Raw genomic sequence first — 22,695 nt, forward strand, 5'->3', positions numbered from 1 at the left:
CCTTTCAATTTCTTGCAACGTATACGCGTCCCCCCGCGGCCCGTACTAATGGCGGTTTGACTGTTCTAACGATCGCGTATATATATACATACACATGTACACGCTGATCTCTATGTATATCCATATATATATACATATTTATATATGTACAGCCGAATACATGATCGAGCAAATAAATAACTGTATATATTATCCGTATGTACATATATATATATATATATATATATATCATTTATTCAGATTTCTATTTATATGTACAAAGAATTTATATCGACATTTTCTTTTTCCCTTCATCTGTACATATATATAATATATAATTTACAAATATCGTTAAGTATATGGGCATCGTTTTTTATGCATCTGATTTCTCGTTTTGGATTTTTTTTACCTTCTTTCAAATTTGCAAATTGTTAAATTTTCCTTTTAATATCTTCGCCCTTATTGTAACATAAACGTATATCTAACGAACAGACGCACGTTACACGCTCGGTAGGTACCCAGTGGCCATAGTTTTATAGAAATTTCGGGAAACGCACCCCACGCCGTGGCTGCATGCAGCGGGGTTGAGGTGACGTTAGGACGCGTCGTTATCGGTGCAGCGGAGATCGTACAATTTTTCCACCGTGTACATTAAATGCATCGTATGTAGTAGCCCGTTGCATACGGTGCAATATTATAGTTGCGGAGCTAGGCGTTCGCGCGCTCGTCGGTACATTACGAGGTGTGCTTATGTACGAACGTACACGTATGTATGTACGTACGTACCTATGTTATACATATGTACGAAAGTGCAGGTCGTCGCTTCGTTGCACCGTGTATACCTACGCACACGTATGCATCAATTTCCTAGAATCAGGGTAGTCCTAGAAACGGGTTTCCGGCTTGCAGCCGCGGCGAGAAACTTTGTACATATGTATACCCACCCGGGTCCCCGTTTATATATATATATATATAATATAATGCGTAAAATAACGCGGGAAAATTCTAAACCACATACATATGTACCTCATTTATTATATACTCGCATGTGCGCACGGACGCGTATATAGGTACAACGTCGTCCTGCGGTACATAACTCGATGCACGCTCGTACGTATACCGTATGTGCTCGCATAATATATACAGGTATGTATGTACGATGCACCGTTGCTGCAGAGGGAAAGAAAAAAAAAAGTTTAATCGAGTAAATAATATCCACGTTATACATATAGGTACACGTGGTATACGTATAAATCTAATAGAATTTCATTTTCTCCCGTTTCTTTTTCTCTCTCGTTTTTTTTTTTTTTTTGCGCTTTCCGTTCCCAAGTTTGCGGAATTTTATACGGATTCGCTTTCATATTGTGCGTTGCTTATACGTATAACGCGATGTGCGTACAAAACGCGCGTACATGTAACCTCGTCGCGAGCAAAAATAATGCATGTATGCAGCTATACATATGTACTCACGTACGTATGTATGTATGTATTCTTGGTATATATGTATATCGGCGAGGGCGCGCGGGGAAACGAGTTTGTAATCGTCCCCCATGATGAACGACCGTTCGTAGGTTTTGTACATATATATATATATAGCTGTATAAGGTATGTTATATATACGTGGATATATATAATACATATATATGTACATATCCATACGTATACATATATATATATATGTATATAAATTGTGCAGGGGAATGAAATTCCTGCGTTTTTCGAAGACTTGAAATATCGGTAGGATCGGCAGGCCAATCGCCTGACGTTATAGGTACCGACGTTGCTCCTTGCGTTTCTCGCGTACCTATATATACCGCGTCGGGTATATAAACTGCGGATGCGGCCTGTACGTATATACACGCCTGTATGCAACTCTTGAAAACTGCACGAATCGGAAAACATATGGAAAAACTTCTCATCTCGCAAACAGCTCGTTTTACGCGGCGCGAAGCTGCGGGTCGCGTTGCGTTTACCTGGATACCATGCACACGTACGTATATCCCGGTAGAGATCCTACGTACGTCGGCGGCGTGTGCAGAGAATTTTTTTTAATACAATGAAAAAATCGGGCAAACCTTGTACACGTGCGAAAATTTGTGTATCAAAAAAGGGGCCCCTTATATAAGCGAAACGTCGAATCGTTTATCCATGTTGCGTATACTCGGAGCGTATCTATAAGTTTGCAAGAATTTTTCTTCGATCGCGCGTATACGTGATTAATGTTTACCGGAAATGATCGCATACATTCAATTACCTGTGTTTCATTATTTGGAATCGTAAAATTTAATGAATCATTTATTTATTTCTAAATTTCTAATTGCTGACTCAATTGGGTATGATATACATGTGTACTTGTGCTTCGCGTGTATCACCGCGTAGTTCATTTTGTTTTATTTTTCTTCCGTTTTTTTGATTCATCCATGTATCGAACGAGTGATACATAGTTTCTGGAAATGTACGTATCACATCGTTACACATACGTATTATTCGCATTCTTCGTACGATCATATTTTGAATATTAATTAATCTGACTATAGTCGAGCTCCGTCTGCCATATTTGAATTGCACGCGCTCATACGGTGTGTGCAGCTGCATTGCGTAGTTTAAAAAAATCTCGAAAGGTGGTGGTGCGGATCGCAAATTATTTTTTACATGTATACGTACGTACGTACGTATAGCTACCTACCTGAGCGTACCCGCGATTGTGCGAGGTGCAGGTCGCTTTATCGTTTGCCATTGATCGCCTATTATTTTCGTACACATCCTGCATGACCGGAAGTAGGTATGATCTGTCCGAATTCCACGCGCACTCGCATCAGGTATATATATATATATATATATATATATATACAGTAAATGTACAAAGATGAAATTCTATACATCTGATTTTTTTTCTCCTCAATTTTTAATGGTACCTACCGCGGATGATGTATAGGATCGCGATTCGGAGAAATAAAATGATTTAGGTATCATGAATCAGATTTCGGGTAGATGAATGAATAAGTTTTTTTTTTCTGTTTTTTTTTTTTTTTTGTTCATTTCTCATACCCGTTCAACCGAATATCCGCGTAAATATGTATTACCTACATATATATATATATCTTGTGTTCGTTCTTATATATTTTCGGTGTTAACGATCGGATCTCATTGACGAAGGCCGTTTCACGACTCATCCTTGCAAAATTTTATTTCTACATCGTGTGTGTGTATCGTTTTCTGCTTTTTTGAGTGATTTTTTTTTTTTTTTCGTTTCCCGAAAATATCGTACACCTACCGTGGATCCGAATCCCGTACGATGTACGGGTATAAACGTCTCTGACATTACGATACACCTGTATACGCGAGAATTTCCTTATAATATATATTTAAGATTCATCGTCGCATCTGTATAGTTCAGAAATTTTTTTCAAAGCTGCAGCCGTTCAAGTATATCGCGATGATGACGATGACACGTCACTGCACAGGTATTCCCATTAATATATATATACATATGTGTATAAATTATTAATTTACAAAATGAAAAAAGGTGAGAAAAACACAAGATTATTTTATAATGCGGGTTTCACAACGTTTATTAATTATACGTACGTATACCTATAACGTATAAATCTACATGCGCCTTGTTAATCTTTATTTTTTTCTATTTTTTTCTATTTTTTTCTATTTTTTTTTTTTATTTTTTTGTACTTTTACTTCAACCGTCGTCGTACGCGCGTACCACAGCTGCAGCTGAGGGGAGTCGTGTTCGTAAAATTTCTATACCTACCTGTAATAATTGTATTGAAAATATTTGTAACTTTTTAATTGGTTGATTAATTGATCAAGGCCGATCATTATAATGCACAGCGTATGCGATATTCGTGTACATAAATAATCGTTCAAGCTGGGTTGGGGGGGGGGGGGGGGGGGGGAAACGGTGTTAATGAAAGGAATTTAATATATAATATAATCAATGCAATAAACAATCACGCATTTAAATACATTAATAACTTTTTTTTTCTTCTCTCTTCCCGTACGTACCTACGACGTCGCTTTTTTTTAATTGTGGATACTATATATTACGTGCACACCTGCGGCGCGGGATGTACATAGGTGTATATAGGTACGTGTATATTATTTACCTATCTCGACGCGCCCGTATATAACATTAATATAATATCTGTACAGCTTTACATATGTGTATTTAAAAAATATAATTCACCTGCTGCCGCGTACCTAATTTTTTTTTCTCTTTTCTTCTTCATTCGTACATACGGTATATACAAATGCAATTTTATTATACACATACATCGTACTTACGTACATATAGGAATAATACTCAGATTATATACATCGAGATATATCTGTTTTTTTTGTTTTTTTTTTTCTATCATTTTTCAATCGATTGTAATTTACCGCGCGTACATACGACATATCGTTGAAGTTGGAGAGAATAAAAAAAAATGGCTACCTATTCGTTTATGTACGAAAAATAATTTTCTAAATATATATATATACGTATGTATCTATCCACTCTATATTCACGTTATTTAGAAAAATATCCGCGAAGCGGCCATTTTCTAAACGTTCGTAATATATTCGCGTACACCAAATCGTGCGTGTGTAAAATTCATTAGTGTCGAAAATTTTGATAGAGAAAAAAAAAAAAAAGTAATCTTTTAATTTCTATATACTACACAATTCGCACATACATACGTACATACATACGGTCGGCGGCATGTACAACTATAGCATCGTTGAAGTAAATAATCATTTCGCACACCGTAAAAATGGTCACACACAGATCAATCCGCGTGGAATATGATGAGGAAATTTTTTTTAACCCACCGACGACATAGAAATACACGGGTGTATACCTATATACATAGTTTATCTATTTCATGAACAACTAGGAGCCAACCAGTGGCACTCCCTGGTGACCGAATACCGCGTTAAAGGCAGCTCGATTATTACGTAGCATTCCTCGGATTCATTCCCCCCCTTTTCCCTCCTTATAAACTCCTCTTCTCCCCCCCCCCCTCCTCGCACCCCCCCTGTATTATATGGCGACCGCGGACATTCAGATTCGGGGAGCTAAAGAGATGAGAGAGAGAGAGAGAGAAAGAGAGAAAAAAAAAAAAGATAATTGGGACCCGGGTCGACACCACTGGGACTCCGTGTGCTCCCACCGTATGTATAAAAGTTTTAATTCCGATCAAGTGCGTATGGACGTAATTTTCTATTTTTTTTTTTTTTCTTTTATTTCATCATTCATTTAGCGGCATAATCGATTCATTTCCATGTACGTTTGTATGCCATATGTTGGGCGAGAAAATTCTGGAAGAGTGATGGTGATTTAATGATTTTGGAAAACGTTTGGGAACTTCTTAACGTATGGAGAGAAATAATTTTTCTGATCAGGTAGATACTTTTTCTTTCATGTGGTATGGGATTGCGTTTTTGATAGATAGATATATATATATATATATATCATGTATGCAGTACATACGGTTCGAGTAAGCGGCGATTACACAGCGCGACCCATTCATAAATACGATGAGAACGTGACTAATGACCAATGACTAATGGCTAATGATCAATGAATAACGCGTTACAGGTTTACGTATATAATGTGTATCTATATAATCGTATGTATTTTTCATATACTTCATCTCTTTTACTTTTTTTTATATATATATTTGTGTAAACTCCACTCATTGACGCGATATGTATCTAATTGTAATTTTTCCAAGATTTTTCTTTTTCTTCAGAATTTTCATTCGCTTTTCTCTCGCCACCTTGTGCTTTGTCAGATGCAGTTTTCACCTGATTAAATATATAAAAAAAAAAAAAAAGCGTAGAAATGGTATATAGTATACACGGTTCGCGTGTAGGTCGAAAAATCTTACAAAATGGCGGAGCGCAATTCTAGCCAATTTTTCCACCTAAAATGGCCAAAAAGCTGTCTCAAAAGTAATCAAGGTATATAGAAGAACGATAATTCTTTCAAACGGGACAAGAAAAGCGTCCCAACTTCTATTTTTAACTCGAAATTTTTTTAATTTTGAACTTTTGCTTCGTTTTCTCGCGCAACGGAACGCGACTTCGGCTGTCGAATGGGACTTTTTTTTTTTTTTTTTTTTTTTTTGGACCAATTTTGCACCGCTGCCGTAAATCTTGAATAAAAAATCTGACAAAAATTGAAGAATGCGGAAAAGGAAGTCGGGCTGCGCGTTGTATAGGTACGTTTCACGTGGACGGAACCGTAGGTACGTAAAAGCGTACATAGGTTTCCTCCCAGGAGTTTTGCGGTGGATAAAACGACTCCAGCTAGTGAAATCTAGCCACAACTGTTGTACCACGTGACTAGAACTTGGCCACGAGAGTCGCCATCTTGTGACCCGCGATATACAGTCGCGCCCCGCGATCACTAAAACGTGCCTTCGTTCGTATTTATACGTCCGTTTAGTTTTTATTCAACTTATTCGTCGAATGATAAATTTCATTTTTTTCACCTCCCCTCCTGTATTACGACTATTTTTTTATATGTATATATATATATCAACGAATTTTACACCTGCACTTCACTCCTCCTGCACTGCATATGTAAAATAAACTGCAATACGCTGTACGCGTACAATATGCTTGGGATTTTATGAGATAGGTATAATTATACATGGGATTGATTGTATAATTATATATATAAAACAAGATTTTTTTTCTCACCATTTTTCTTATATACACCTGCGTTCGTATAGCCGGTACGTATAACGTGTATATACGTATAGTATAGTTTTTCTTTTTTACATATATATATATATATATATACATGGATCTGCTAGTTTGTCATGCGTTTGACCTTCCGGTTACTTCCGCGTTCCATTTACACGCGACCTTGACCCCCCTTCTCTTCCCTTTCCTCCTCCTCCTCGTCCTCCTCCTCCTCCCCCTCCTCCTCCTCTTTCTCCTCTTCCTCTCCCAACCCCCATATGCACACGCTGTTGTAAACAACCGCCAATGTCACCCCGCGTTGCGAAACGTCACATAAAAAAAAATATATATAGGTATACGTAGGTACGGTACACAGGTATGTGTATGTACACGAACACCTCTCCGCGGTTTTTCGTTTCGGACCCGCACGTCTGCATCTACAGGGTGGAAGGAAATAAGAGAGAGGAAAGAATGAAAGAAAAACTATAATAGATTTGGGAATAGGAAATAGATAATCATTGCGTGATTGACGATTTTCTTCGTCTGCATATCGACCCCGTGCGTAGTTCACGCGCACGTTTCGATCGATGCTGAGGTAGCTAGGTACTCTGTGCTTGTACGTAAATGCGTGTATAGAGAAGAAAAACAAAAAAAAATAAAGAAAAATAAGAAAAAAAAAGTAGAAGAAAAGAGATCGTCGAAGAGCGTTGTGACACGGATCATTGGGATGCTAGGAATTTCCGGAAGTCAATGACCGCCGCGAGTTGAAAAAATTGGGTTAATTTCCGCGCTTCCCCCTTTTCTTATATATATATATATATATGTATACGTACGTACGATATACATACCTTGCTTTTATTTCATTCTCTCCCTCTCTATATTCATGTTTCCGTTATTACTCTCTCTCTCTCTTTCTCTCTCTCTCTCTATACCGTATACCCCGTTCTGGACTGTGCAGCAGATCCGCGTATCGCGGACGGTTATAATAATACAAAGGGAGAAAATTCGTGATCCCTTATACGCACGTATTCCCTTTTCTTTTTCCTGTTTTTTTTTTTTTTCTACTCCATTTTTTTATTTTTATTTTTATTTATTTTTTTTCAAATTATCCGCACGGCGCCACCGGGTCGGTCTCGCGATTCGCGAGTCCGGAGGTCGAGTTTCCTCGTCGCCTCGTATTATTCCTTTTTTCTCTATATATACATATTTCTGAAATTTTAAATATGCTTAATTAAAATCGGAGAGAAATAGAATTATACATAGGAATACAGTGGAGAGGCTGATGAAAATTCGCGCGGTGCAACGTCTATGCAATACGGATGTATACGCGATCGCGTGTATCGCACCTGAAAATATAACGCGCTCGTACACGCACACACGCACGCGCGCACGCATACCTATATAAATTCACTGATTAAAACCGCCCCCGGCTAACCCGTGTACACCGACGCATTTCCTCAAGGTGAAGGGTCTTCCAAAACCCCTCGCGAAATCTTATCGACCCACGTCATCTTCCACCGGCAACACACCCTTCCGCACCCCTTTTCATTCCCCGCCGCTCTAACGTATATAGGCCTCGTATACATCCACCCGTCCCGCAAACGCGTGAGCGCCTTCTCTCTCTCTCTCTCTCTCTCTCTCTCATATATTCGAAGAATCTTCGGCGAGGGTTGCAGGTTGTCGCTGCTTCTTCCTTCCGCGCGTACTCCGAACCTTAACGAGGAGTTTATACATCACTTGTACGAAGATTTACTTCTTCTTTTTTTTCTTTTGCTTTTTGTCATTCCTGTTTTTCGTTTTCTCATCTTTTTCGGACCGTCTGTAACGTATACACGATGATGACCGGGTGATAAAAAAAATGGCAAATTTTGATTCTTCGTATCGAATCATTTGTATACGCTTATTATTTCAACGTGAGAACGAGGACGCGTTCCAAAAATTTGAGGTATACCTACTTGGGTGCGTCCTTTTTTCAACCAGATCGACGCCGATGTTGGCCGACGATCATCGTTTATAATACATATATATACGTTGTCGTCAACCGGGGGTCTCGCGTATATTATTTGTACGTAATTTATATATATATACTATACGTATGTGTGCATGCGTACGACACGCATGGCGAGTAGTCGTCGTAGTCGCCGGTGGTTGTGGTGCGCGGTGCCCATCCATTCCGCCCTTTGACCTCCGACCTCTGACCGCCGCCCCCCCCCCCCCCCCCCCCCCCCTCCCCATCCTCTCGACGATCGTCGCCTTCGTGCATTCCTTGCCTCTGTGTCGCCCTCTATTTTAAGAATCATTTCTTTTTCCCATCAGAAGTTCCCACACTATTTATTACGCTGCGACAATTTAATTTTTATTGTGCGTACAACGTAACCTATATTTTCATTATTCTCTCCCATCTCTCTTTCTATATTTCATCCAGACGTACGCGGAATCTGTCGTCGTTGTCGTTCTATTTTCGGTGACATTTTCTTTTTTTTTTTTTTTTCTTTGATTTCTTCTGCAAACCCCAGTGGGTTTTCATTGTTTCATTCGGTCTCCACGTCACATCTGCATGTCGCATGCGTACACATATAACACGTAGGGTGGGGCAAGTGTGTACGTAAACGCTCCTCGAATCTCGTCAATGAACATTCTTCTTCGGCCCTTTCCAGCTCCGAAGCACAGAGTTTCTGACTTCACTAGACTCTCCCTACTACTACTACTACTACTACTACTACTACTTTCCCCACCTAACGGTTATGATTTTTTTTTTTTTCCTTTTTCTTCTTTATTCTTTTCCTGTTTTTTTTTTTTTGTTGTTTTTTCCTTCACTTTTTTCCTCTCTCTCTCTCTCTCTCTCTCTCTCTCTCTCGCTCTCTCCGTGTACTCCTCCTCGTTCGCGTACGCGACCGTGCAACGTTATACACGTATACGGCGGTGCATTCGATGCAACTGCAACTGCGACAATATAACCTTTGTCCCCCTTCCCCCCTCCCTTCTCCCCCTCCGTGCCCCTTAACCCCTACCCCCTTTTTCCTCCACCTCCCTACCTCCGTGGCACCGCACAGTTCGAAGCCCTCGCGCGCGCGGTATAATGTAAGTGAAACACAGTCAGCTCTCTCTCTCTCTCTTTCTCTCTCACCCTCTTTCGCTCACGGTTATCTCCGTCTCTCTTTCTCTCTCTCTCTCTCTCTCTTTTTCTCTCACACATACCACGCGTACGTACGTATCCGTAGTCGTGCGTGTGGATGTAGGCGACGCGGTGCATTGAGGAAGCAAAGTTTATTCATAAAACCTCGCCTGCTGCACGATGACGTATAAAACGTAACCCTCTCCGTATTTCTCATTCTATCTTTCCGTTCCTTTTCTCCTTCTCTCTTATCTTCTTCCGCACCCTTATTTCCCTCCCTCTCTCTTCTTTCACCTACTATATTATAAACCTACTCGTACGTAACGGTATACATACTCGTGTATATATATATATATGCATATATATATATATGGATGTATATATATATATATATATATACGTTTACGAACTATACGTATATTCCGTGCAACCCCGTCCGGCTGCACCCCTAACTCGAGGCGTGGCACCCAATGGCATCGCGAACGTCCACCGCCCTGAAATTTCACCCAACATTTCACCGTGTGTACACGTACATGTATACATGTACGGTACAATGTACAGTACATAAACTTGTATATGCGTGACGCACACATGTAGGCATAACGCAAGTGTAACGAATATTTTTTTTCTTTTTTTTTTTTTCGATTCTTCTAATTTTTCCCTCATTTCAAAAACTGAGTAAGCAAAATGAAAAAGTTTTCGTTCCCCAATTCCGTTCGATTGTGTATATGTAAATTAAATACGTGACATATATAGAGGATGAGACACGTGTCGTTATTATCGCGGTATATGTATAATATAACGTATAATTGTAGGTTTGAAACAATCGCGGTATAGTTTTCTCGTTTTTCACTTTCCTTTATTCGAGGTTATATATTTTTTGTATTTTTTGTATTTTTTCTTCTTTTTAATCCATTTCCACGAGTTAACGCGAGTTACAATTTTTTTCACCAGACTATACGAGGTTTTACGACACGGTGTACACGTATACGCACACGATCGTTGCGCGTGCAGTGGGTACGAGGTGAACGGTGCACCGGGTACTTTTTTTCCCCCTTTTTTTTTATTCCTTCTTCTCTCGGTTTTTTTTTTTTGCTTCTTTTCACTCTTTCATTTACGAGATAAGCGTCCGCGACGGAATCAATGAATGACTCCCACACGTACGCCATACGCGTGCAGTGAGTACACACCTCTATGTACAACGGACGCGTACACACGATATGAGAAAATCTATGTTTAATGTAGGTATACGTACACGGAGAAAGTATATATACGATACACGTAATATACAAGCGCAGTTATTATTACTGTATGCGTAGATACATCAGGATCTATGCATATACGAGTACATAACTTGTACATATATATATATATATATATATATATCTCTCTACGTACATATAGATAGATATGTACGGTATGTACATATATATATATATGGGACGGTTGCTCACGAAGAAGACTATGTCGGAGAGAACGAACGAGGGTTGGAAAATAAATACGATAAGGGGGTCTGGCGCATGCGCTTTTTCGTACATAAAATACGTACATATGTATATATATTTATATATATATGTATATATATATATACGTTGGTGTAAATATCTCTCCGTGTGTACGCGTTTATATATGTACAAGTACAGCAGACATTCACGGTATGACCATATATTTGAACCTATTTATCCGTAAATACTCTCCACGTATTTTTTTATATATATATATGTAACAATATACCGTATGTATATACACACGCATCGGTATGCCGCAGTTGTATAGAGCCACCCGGTTAAAAATTATGTATTTACCCAGGCTCATTATGTATCTCCTATGCACATGGAATTTCTAATTACTTTTTCCGTACAAATGTACACGTACAGTACCATCGTCACGTCGAATATATATAACACGTTCGTATCCACATACCTTATATTTTATATATATATATGCATAGATATAAGATTCTTTTTTTCATCCCTTGCATAAACGCCCACCGCACCCCCGGGATGCACAGGTACACACGCACACACATAGCGTCCGTAAACTACGTCTTCTTGAATCGTCGTCGTAGGTATATATATCTGTACGCGAGGTACAAACGCGTCCAAAAATTTTCTTTCGACCCAGCTCTCCCGAAACGCGGCGTTATAATTCGGTTGCAATATTTTCCCCTTTTTTTTTTTCTTTGTTTTCCTACGTTTTTTTTTTTTTTCTTTCCAAAAATTTCAACTCCGCTCACGCAATATCAAAACGTTACGACCCGACCACCACACCTCCGCACAGGTGTGTACGCGGGGGTGTAGTATACACCGGGATTGCGTCGATGTGTATATATATATAGATATATAGAGATTATGTATCACATAGATAGAGGTACATATCTATATATATATGTATGTATATATCTGTACATGTATCTAGTACGTAGCTACCTCCTCGTACGCGTGTTTATTATCGATCGCGGGCGTCGACGTCGTGGCCGAACGGTGGCGCCCTCGCCTCGTCCTCCCCCGCGTGTCTCTTCGCTCGGTTGTGCCCAACCCCCTCGTTCCTCACCTCGCTTTCTCTCTCACCCCGGATGCTCTGGGTCCAACGAAACGAAGGAAGGAGGGAGGAGGTTGGCGCGGCGGCGGCGGCGACGTCGAAGTCGCCGCGTCGCCCCGCGGTGGGGGGGGGGGAAGGGGGAAGGGGCGGCGGTGCCGGGGGTAGGTGGGAGGGAGGAAGGGAGGACACACGGGGAATATCGCCGGACTACTCGTCGCGTACCGAGATGAGAAACTCTTCCCTGCTGCAGAGGATTCGCGCGCGGCTGTGCCACCTCGTTACATACAGTATACACCGTTACCTATATGTGTATATATATTTACATACATATATATCTAATTTTTCACGCGTTATATGTACGTTAAATAAAAAATTAAAAAATTGACAAAAAAAAAAACGAAAAAAAATCGTCAAGATTAAACGTGGAGAAAGGAGAAGAAAATTGAAATAAAGAGGAAAGAATTTCATGGGTTGGAAAATAGGGGAAGAAAAATTTTTTTTTCTTCTCCTTTTTGTTTCTTTCCTAACTAAATTTGACGAAAGTTCGAACGAATTTGCGAAAAGTATAATGGAACGAAAATTCGTGAATATTATTGAAAAAAAAAAAAAGAAATAATTAAACAAAATGGAATTAAATAAATCACCGTGTGAAATGATCGTATATAATCATACGTAACGTTGTGATAATATTACGATACACAAATAAATATTTTTTTATCTATAATGAATCGTTGACTTTTATATATACGTACATATGTATAATAAATATATATTTATATTTGTACTGTTGTGCGTGTGTGTACGTACGCGATACGGCAACGATTGAATCGTACGGGTAATTGCTGATTAATATTTACCTGTCGCCGATAATATCGTTCAGTTTGAATCGCGAGTGAAAAAAAAAAAGAGATCGAAAGGAGAAGAGGGCAAATTCTTCTTACTGCAAAGGAACGAATAAAATGGGGATAAAAGTTAACGTAAAAAACTCCATCGGGTTGCATATCTGCACATAGGTATGCGTGTAAACAGGTACCTACGCACGTATGTAATGTGCTTGATCGGATGTAAAATCGTCCCGCAGTGCCGTGATGTGGCCGCGAGTTTTTTTCACGCGCGTCACCACCCCCGCAATCCGCGGTTATTCTTCTCCTTTTTTTTTTTTCTTTTTTTTCTCGCAATTTTTTTCCAAATTTTTATCCAAAAATAATCGTCCGAGTGCAGTTTCTCGTATAAAACGATACAGAGAACAGAAAAAAAAACTATTTCAATACTCGCAAACCTTTCCGGTGGTCTGCGGTCGATCTGCATCTCGAGGAGCAACGATCGTTTCTTCTTCTTCTTCTTCTTTTGGTCCGTGTTTTTTTTTTTTTTTTTTTCTCATCGTCGCGTCGGGAGTTTCGATAAAAATTGCATCGGTCGCGAAGTCGGTGTCTCAACCCTTCGCGAACGTTCACGTTGGAAAAGAAGAATGAAAAAAAAAAAAATCAAAAATCAAAAGATCATCGAAAAGAATTTATTCAGTGCGATCGTGTGTCGTTTAAAAAATCTCCCTATCGACGCATACGTTTCGGATATAAAACGTGACGATTTTTTCGTATAATAATCAAGTGTGTACTGTGTGATCCTTACAGTGAATCGATTGATGTAAAAATATTTAAAAATGGATAGAAATTTAAAAAAAAAAAAAAAAAAAAGCAAGAACCCGCGAATCGAACGACGCGACGCTGTGCGGAAAGAGAGAAGAGAATTCGATTCGAAATTTTTCTATCGTTTGAAAATAGTGAATTTATTTATTAGTTGATATTTTTTTTTTTTTTTTCGTTCAAATTTTTCTTCCGTTCGGAAAACGTTACGCGTCCCGTGTATGCCGTAATTCCCTGCAGAGGTCCACGATCTTCGCGAGATAAGAGAGGGAGAGGGAGAGAGAGAGGGAGAGAGAGAGAGAGAGGGGTTACGTCGTTAAAGATCGTCGGAAATGCCGGGTGGCGTACTACGGACGCGTATAATACGTATACCTATATATATATATACGGAAGTTCGTAGAAAGGGAGATTCGCGTACGTGTGCAGGTGGCGTGTCTCTCATTCGGAAATAAAATCGTACTCAACGAATTTTCGCGTCTCTCTCTTTCTCTCTCTCTCTAACCAAATTGACGGAGGAACTGTCGACGAGGGAGTAGATCGCGCGTTGTATACGTGCGAAAAAAATTTCGCGTCACGCTGAAAACGTGCGACGATTCCTATTTTCGCGTTTACATTAGCGCACCTACTACGACGACGTTTCGCCGACGTGTGTTATTCGGAACGGGGGTGTGAAAACGGGAAAGAGCTCGCCACCTATTCCGATCCTATTAGACGTCGTCGAATCGGACGGAGTGACGCGCGCTAAAATATTGCAAATTCGCCACCTCGCTTACGTGCGACATAGTCGATGTTTTCTTTTCTCATCGCGATCGGTTGGCGGCGACAGTTCGTTGGAAAATATGAATGAAACAAATGAAATGAATAAATTAAATGAAATAAAAAATAACGTAAATGAATAATTTGAAAAAAATATAGGTAAACTATGTTGTACAGTGGCGTGACATGCAAATGATATATTATCCGAACAATGTGGATACGTGAAGAAATCACCGAGATCTTTGCTCTGCGACCAAGAGGTGAGACTTTTGTAAATTTGAGAAACGACGGTTTTTTCAGAACGAAATGATGAGCGATTTTTTTTCCTCACCGTTTTCCTGATGCCATTTTCAAATATGTCGAGATTTTTTCCATTCATCCATTTTTCGTTTATCCCGGATTCCTTATTTTATTTATTTTCTCTTCTTCGTATTTCCACTCTAAGAGTTATCGGAGAAAAAGAAAATGAAAAAGAGAAGGAAATCGAGCGACGAGTTATGAAACTGTATGGGAGAGATTCGCGATCGGAGAACGAGAAGAAAAAATGGGAGGAAAAGTTTTGCACGTGCATTATCATTCGATTTAATTAAATGAATCGAACGTCATGTGGCGATAAACCGATCGGCGTATCCTACCTACAGTTGTGTATCTGCTCTATACCTTGTTATATTGAATTTATGGAATTTATAGTGCAGGGAAAAATAAAAGGTGCCTATATGTGCCCCCGTGCAATCAGTCGCTTTTATGGTACATACACAATACCTGAACTTCGATCGAATTTTTTTTTTTTACGATCAATTTCCTTCCATCTACTTTTCGGTTTTTCGAAGTCACTTGATTTTATTATAATCAACCGTTTATCCCTCTCTGTATAGAAATGGAATTTTTTTTCACATCTGAATTATTTTCCAACCCCCTCAAATAATTTTTATCGTCGGTTAACTTCGGGTATAACGTACAAAAAAGATTAACGAAGATCGGAAAATTTTCTCTTCTTTTTTCCAAGGGCCGGTTGGTTTCCCTCGGAAGTTTTTCTTATTTTCGTCTTTTGGTATTCGAAGGGGGCGTGTATAACACAGATTTTTCTTCGCACTCTCAGTTTTGAATTTCCGTAAAATCCGTTCGACGCAGGTACACCGTAAATTTTCCAAATTCCCTCAACTACCGAGTCGTCGAGGAGTCATCTTTGATTTGGAAAAAATCAAAGCAACGAATCGAACGACGTTTGCAATTAAAAAAAATCAAAAAAAATCAAAAATCAAAAACTGCAGGCTTTTCGCGAATCGAACGACGATACACAATTTACGCTGCACACCGTACAGCAGCTACGTTGCGTATCTCTATGTATTCGCCGGGTACAGGTTCCTTGATCTCACGTAGGGGTATATAATACCGGTATATAACGCAAAGCGAAGAAGAAGCTGCAGGGGATGCGAAATAACGGCGGGGGGGTTGGCGGTGGCGGAGAGGGGCGGGAAATTTCTGCAGGAGAAGAGAGAGAATGAGAGATACGGGGGCGAGGAGGAGGAGAGGAGAGAAAGAGAGGGGGGCAGGGGGGAGGGGGGAGGGGGTGGTGGAAAGGGGGTACGTTTACTATACGGTACCAGTCCGGGATCAATACTCTTGCGTCTTGCGATCATTCATCTTGCCACGCCCCTACGCTCTCTCCCACGCTTACGTATATATATATATATATAAACGTATACACACGTACCGATCTGTGCGTGTATAGGTGTACACGCGTGTACCCTCTCTCTCCCCCCCACTTCTCTCTTTCATCGCTCTCTTTCCATTTCACTTTTCTCTTATATATCCGGTGTACAACCCTGTAAGCGATGTGCGCGATCCACGTACAACACACACGACGACGAGGGCTGCGCCTTTGCCGGTACCGCAAATTCCCTTCCCTCGCACATGTATCGCCCGGTGAGAAACCTCGCGGTCCCCCCCCCCGACTCTCCCCCCCAATTTTACCCCTTTTCCCACCGTTCAGGGCACCCCGAACTCACGTACCGAGTGCGGCTATCTTCCGCATACCGACACCTCGTTTGTAAACGTTAAACCTGCACCTGTACGAAATCTCGTTCGCGACTGCGGTCCGTCTACGTTATGCGAGAAAACTCGGTCAGGATCGTTTACCCGCGGTGCGTGCGGGCTACTCGAAATCCCGCGATCCTAGCCAAAGATCTATATTTTTTTTTTTTCCTATCCTCGATCTCGTTACGTGTGAAATTATATGTATATTTTTTTTTCTTTTTATACATCAATTTTTACACCCAGTTAGTTTTATCTGTCGGCAGTTACAGGTGTTTCGTATTATACGCGTCAATTTATGCGCTTTGCGCGGATCGACGACCCCTCTTTTTATTTTTCTTTTTTTTTTTTTTTCTTCCCTCTTTCGCGGACTCGTAGTATCGCTATGCATTTATTTTTCACTCCCCTGCAGGAATTTTAATTCCACTTCTTCCGCATCTCGAGCACCCCCAAGGTATTTTTTTTTTTTTTCTCTTTCTTTCTTTATTTTTTAATTTTTTTTTTTTTCACCACTCGTCCTCGTCCTCGTCCTTGCCCTTGCCTCTTTCCCTTTGTAGTGTTATAAAACTCGCTACTCGAGAATGAATTATAAAAAAATCGCTAGGAAGTTGTGCGCAGCTAAAGAAATTTCGCGTAATACGGACAGGTACCCTATAAATATTCGGCCTATATACTTTGGTACATATCTAGCTAATTGTAAGTGGATTTTCTTCTCAGGGGTGTACGTGTCGCAGTTTACACGCAGGTGTATTTAATTAACGAGGTACAATTAGCCGGTTGTCGTCAATTGTGCTATATTTTTCTCGTACCTTTGATTCGTTGTGTTTTCACCTGATTTTTCATCGTTTTCTTCGTTCGATCGTTCATCGATGTTGGTTTTGATTTTTCGCTAGCCTCCGCAAACGATGAAAACGAGGAGGCGACCGCTGGCGAATCTGAAAACGGCGACGGCGACGGGGGTGGAGATGGCAGCGGAGATGAAGGTGGAGGCGGTGGCGAGCAACTTTCCGCCCTGGCTAAACTCCAGCAACACGCGACATCGCAGACAGTCTTCCACCGGTGAGTAGAAACGCCACCCCCACATATTATAGTAAATATATGTATAAGATACGTTTATATTTATATGTATGTATACACGCGTGTAGGTATACACATAGTTCGAATTGTATTATAATTTTAGAGTAGGTAGGTATAATGTACCGCCGGTACAAATGCTGGATAGAGAAATCTTAGGGAGAAGAATCTCTGGTTGAAAATCATGTGTGTATACAGGGTGTCTCGGAACCGAATGTACAAATTTAAAGGGGCGATGAAAGGGGCCGAGTCGAGTGAATTTGGGTATAGGGCATCCCACGTTAAACGGACCACTTTTTTAACATAATTTTTTGAACGTGATCGAGTTATCGTCATAATTTTTCGATCTAAAAAGTGGAAAATCGAAAATATCTCGATGGGAAAAATTCGTAGTTCGATTCGCTCGACGGATTCGTGATCCTGGGGTCAAAATACATTAGAAAAGTGCCATACGAACTTCATTTTTGGCCCAAAAATCGAAGAAATCCAAAGGGGTACCCCTTCTAAATTTTTCGAACTTTGGGCAAAAATTTTTAGCCTTTAAAATTGATTAAATTACACTTTTCTCATGTCTTTTGACCTCAGGAATCTGAATCTGAAAGCAAAATTTACCTATCTATAAAATTTACCTAGTTATCGCCAATTTTCAGCTTTTTGGGGTCAAAAATAAAAAATTGATTTTCTAATGATACTCTATGTAATTTTATCTCAGGCAACTGAATCTGGAAGACAAATTGATCTATCTATGAAATTGATCGAGTTATCGCCGAATTATCGCATTTTTTGGCATAAATTTGAGGATATCTCGAAGGGAAAAAATCGTAGCTCAATTTGGACAACGGATTCGTGTTCCCGAGGTCAAAATACATTATAAAAGCGCCATATGATCAATTTTAAAAAATAAAAATTTTTTGTCAAAATTTGAAAAAATCGTAAGGGGTACCCCTTGGAAAAATCTCAAATTTTGACCAAAAATTTTTATTTTTTAAAAACGATTGTATGGCATTTTTCTTACGTATTTTGACCTCAGGAACACGAATCCGTTGTCCAAATTGAGCTACGATTTTGTCCCTTCGAGATATCCTCAAATTTATGCCAAAAAATGCGATAATTCGGCGATAACTCGATCAATTTCATAGATAGATCAATTTGTCTTCCGGATTCGGATTCCTGAGCTCAAATTACATAAATACAGAGAAAGAATTTAATTTTTTATTTTTGACCCCAAAAAGCTGAAAATCGGCGATAACTCGGTTAATTTTATAGATAGGTCAATTTTTCTTTTAGATTTGGATTCCTGAGGTCAAAATACGTCAGAAAAGTGTAATACAATCATTTTTTAAACTGCTTTACTTTTGGCCCAAAAATCGATTTTTTGTTTGCTCAAAAATCCATTTTTTTTTTGGCTTTTCAAGGGTAATCTCACGTATAATCAGCTCAGGAATCCGAATCTGAAAGCCAAAATCATCTACTGATGCAATCGATCGAGTAATCATCAATTATTCGCCGTTGGGAGCGGAAAAATTAAGACATATCGATTGGTTTTAGTCGTAGACCCACTTTTATTTATCGCAATCCATGCATAGGTCGAAATATTCGAATTTTTTGGTCTACGAGCAAACCCGAGCTTCGCTGGAGTCAGGTAGCCACGAGCCCACGGATTTGTTTTGAGGCGTCACCTCTGCTCAGCCCCCAAGGTGACGTCTCACAACAAAGCGCTACTCTGCTGGCTGCATTGACTCCAGCAAAGCTCGGGTTTGCTCGTAGATAAAAAAAATTCGAATATTTCGACGCAGAGATATCCTCAAATTTATTTTAGAAGACGATAAAATGGCAATAACTCGGTCAATTTTGCAGATAGATCGATTTTCCTTTCAGATTCGGATTCCTCAGATCAAAATACATAAGAATCCAGTGAAAAAGAAATTTTTTAACGTAGATTCCAAAACCCAAAAAAAAATCCAAGGGGTACATGGGGTGAAATGGATCGTGTAACGCTCATTCGAAGTGTTTTCACCTCAGAAACGCGAATCCGTTGGCCAAATTGGTCTATCTTCTAAAATTGATCGAGTTATCGTCAATTCTATCCCATTTCGGGACAGAAAAATCGAGATATCTCGACGAGAAAAATTCGTAGCTGAATTTAGCCAACGGATCGTGTCCCTATGGTAAAAATATACAAGTAAAAGGTCGTGCCATCAGTTTTAAAAATACTTTACATTTGACCCAAAAAATGGGAAAAATCTCAAGAAGAATCCGAACCCACTTTTTAACCGGTAATATTTGGGAACGACGCTTCGTTGCCTACGTTGTGCATTCCGTTCCAAGACATTATTTATATACATCACATTCGCAACCCCAATATTCGCGCCCCCTGTAGCGTGCGATGCCAAAAGTTTTCAATATCGATCAACCTGCGAAAATCTCACGTCCTTATTCCGTCACAAGATCGACATCCGTGTCCGCGATTCGAAGCAGCACCACCCTTTTCCGTACATATAAATAGCGGAAGGGAATTTTGCAGCATTCCAAGGGCTGCGACGTGTTTTATTTCGCATCGATCATCCCTAAATTTTCACTGAAAATCAGCGACTCTTCTACATCGGCGCAATAATATACAGCTATATCTCTGGGCGTGTAGGTATGTAACGTGATTCGTACATATTAATGTAACAACGCGTCCGTGCATCGGATCGTCCGTCTGGTCCGTCCGTTTCGTCTCGTCTCGTCTGGTCTGGTCCGGGGTCCGTCCCGATTGCCGCTGGCTGCATCGGACGTCGAGAAAACTGCTGAGGGTAAACGCGGCCAAATATACGCGGTGTGTCAGCGTCGCGGCGCGCGGCGCGTCGCGTCGCCTCGCGAGTTCCTATACACTCCACCAACCACCACGACTACGACTATACGTCCGTTTCGCTGTTGAGGTCAACGTCATTCCAGTTCAACTAGCCGCATTAACCTATACCGGTGTACAACGCGTATACCTGTGCAACGATGTTTTATTTTTTTTTTCTTTTTTTTTTTTTCTGCCACCCGTTTCATCTTCGTTACATTCGTCCGGTTTGTCGGAATTTTTTTTTGTCGGCATCCGATCGTCGAACAGAAAACACCAAAAAAATAGTAAACCGCCTGACTTCAACTGTACGTTTAACGGCTGCAATTTTACAAACGGAAGGAAAAAATTGTAGTCGGAAAAAAAAAATCAAATTGAGTGGAATCAAATCCCCCGATGAAGATTAATTAATTGGGAAGAATCGGTAAGAAGACCGGAGAAGAGAAGAAAATTGGAATCGCTTTGACCCGAAAATCGATTAGGATAAAAAAAAAAAGGGGTCGTCGGGGTGTGGGGAGGAGAAAAAAAAATAATTGTATCATTTGTCGCCGCATGTTGTATATAATTATATCACGTATATCGCGTGTGTGTGTGTTGACGTATTTATATTTACATAGGTATATATATATACATAGAACGCGAGTGGAGGTATTATAAGTAAGGCAGAAGTTGCGCTACACGTTGAGAAAATACAAGGCGTGTCTAAATTTAATTCGCGATCGGCCGAGCCGTCTAGATTGCGTCTAGACTACCGCGTACATAGCTCAACCTATACCTACGTTATATATCCGTGGGCGCCGCGACTGTCCCATCCGCGTATCTCATTCTCGCTATAATCTCTAGCTCTATTTTAACTCTATACTTTAACCCTATGAACGCGCTTGTATAATGCACCTACGCGATACGATTTTTACCCCGACTCACTTTTCTCGCGTTTCACCTATACACTCACCTATGTACGCTACATCCGATTTACGATTATTTCGTCTGCTTCGATCGTATAAATGAAAAAAAATAATCAAAATCGATCGATCGGTTTTATTAATTACTAAAATTCGGAGACACGATGAATTTTTAGTGCATTTCTTTTTCCCGTTTATCATTTCTATTTTCAATATTCGAAATAGTTTGGGCAGAATTTTTTCCCCTCGGCTATACAAGCCGAGACGATATTATCTTCTTATCCGGGTGTCGTTTGCGTGCACGTCGTTCGCCGGTAGACGACACCGAGGTAGAGAGGTGCGTAATTTAAAGGCGTCCGAGAATAGGCGAATCATCGTTCTAGAATCGGCGGACGGTCGGGTTCGGTGCTAATTGGAGAGTTTAGAAGTAGTCTAGCGCTCTCGTCTGGTTATATTCTCTGGACGCGTACCGCGAACCAGACGTACGTCCCATATAACCTTAGCCGTTGTAGGTAGTATCGTTGTATACGTGCAGTCGCCCAAAAAGAAAAAAGGAAATATTCCCCCCTCGAATTTCCTTCTTCTTTTTTTTTTTTTTTTTTTTCAAATCTACTGTTTTCTATTCTTCACTTATCCCTTTTTAATTTGATCCTGTTATTCTTTTTTCAATTTTTTTCAAATTTTATCATTCGCAACCTTACTGTTCCTCCTTTGTATGTGTATAGAAATGTGATTAACACTCGTTATACATGTACATAAATAATCCCTCGTCAATCGTTAATCGTTTTGTCGCAAATAATATCGTATGGAACAAAAAAAAAAAAAGTTTCAATGGTCGCGTTTTGGAAATTTCTCTTCTTTTTTTTTTTCTTCTTTTTCAACTCGTCCCGGTTAAAATCTGTCGTTACATGCACGTTACATACGTATTCGTAAGTACGTACGTACAGTCCCGGGTTCTCGAGACGTCCTATCCGTTGCGCGTCGAAGGAGAGAGGAAAGCAAAAAAAAAAAGAAATGAAATAAAATAAAAAAAAATAAATAAATGAAAAAAGGAAAGGAAAATAAAAAAGAAGGAATAAGGACGAGGGGCACGCGCCGGTTCGTCCTCCTGATGTTCTTCGTCGTCCGGGC

At 40.0% G+C, this 22,695-nt stretch overlaps 1 protein-coding gene across 3 annotated transcripts in view; it reads left to right on the forward strand.

Moving 5' to 3' along the window:
- LOC105684986 (serine/threonine-protein phosphatase 4 regulatory subunit 1-like) overlaps positions 1 to 22,695 on the forward strand; it is a 97,627-nt gene that overhangs the window by 5,663 nt on the left and 69,269 nt on the right. For 2 of the 3 annotated variants that reach the window (XM_012398748.3, XM_048659336.1), the window contains exon 4: positions 17,652 to 17,817. In XM_012398748.3, the coding sequence (XP_012254171.2) occupies positions 17,652 to 17,817 (166 nt within the window). Of the gene's footprint in view, positions 1 to 14,882; positions 14,985 to 17,651; positions 17,818 to 22,695 lie in introns of those variants that run through there. The other variant, XM_048659337.1, reaches the window with a different exon arrangement.

The sequence above is a fragment of the Athalia rosae genome, chromosome 8 (assembly GCF_917208135.1).
Source record: "Athalia rosae chromosome 8, iyAthRosa1.1, whole genome shotgun sequence".
Taxonomy (NCBI): Eukaryota; Metazoa; Arthropoda; class Insecta; order Hymenoptera; family Athaliidae; genus Athalia; species Athalia rosae.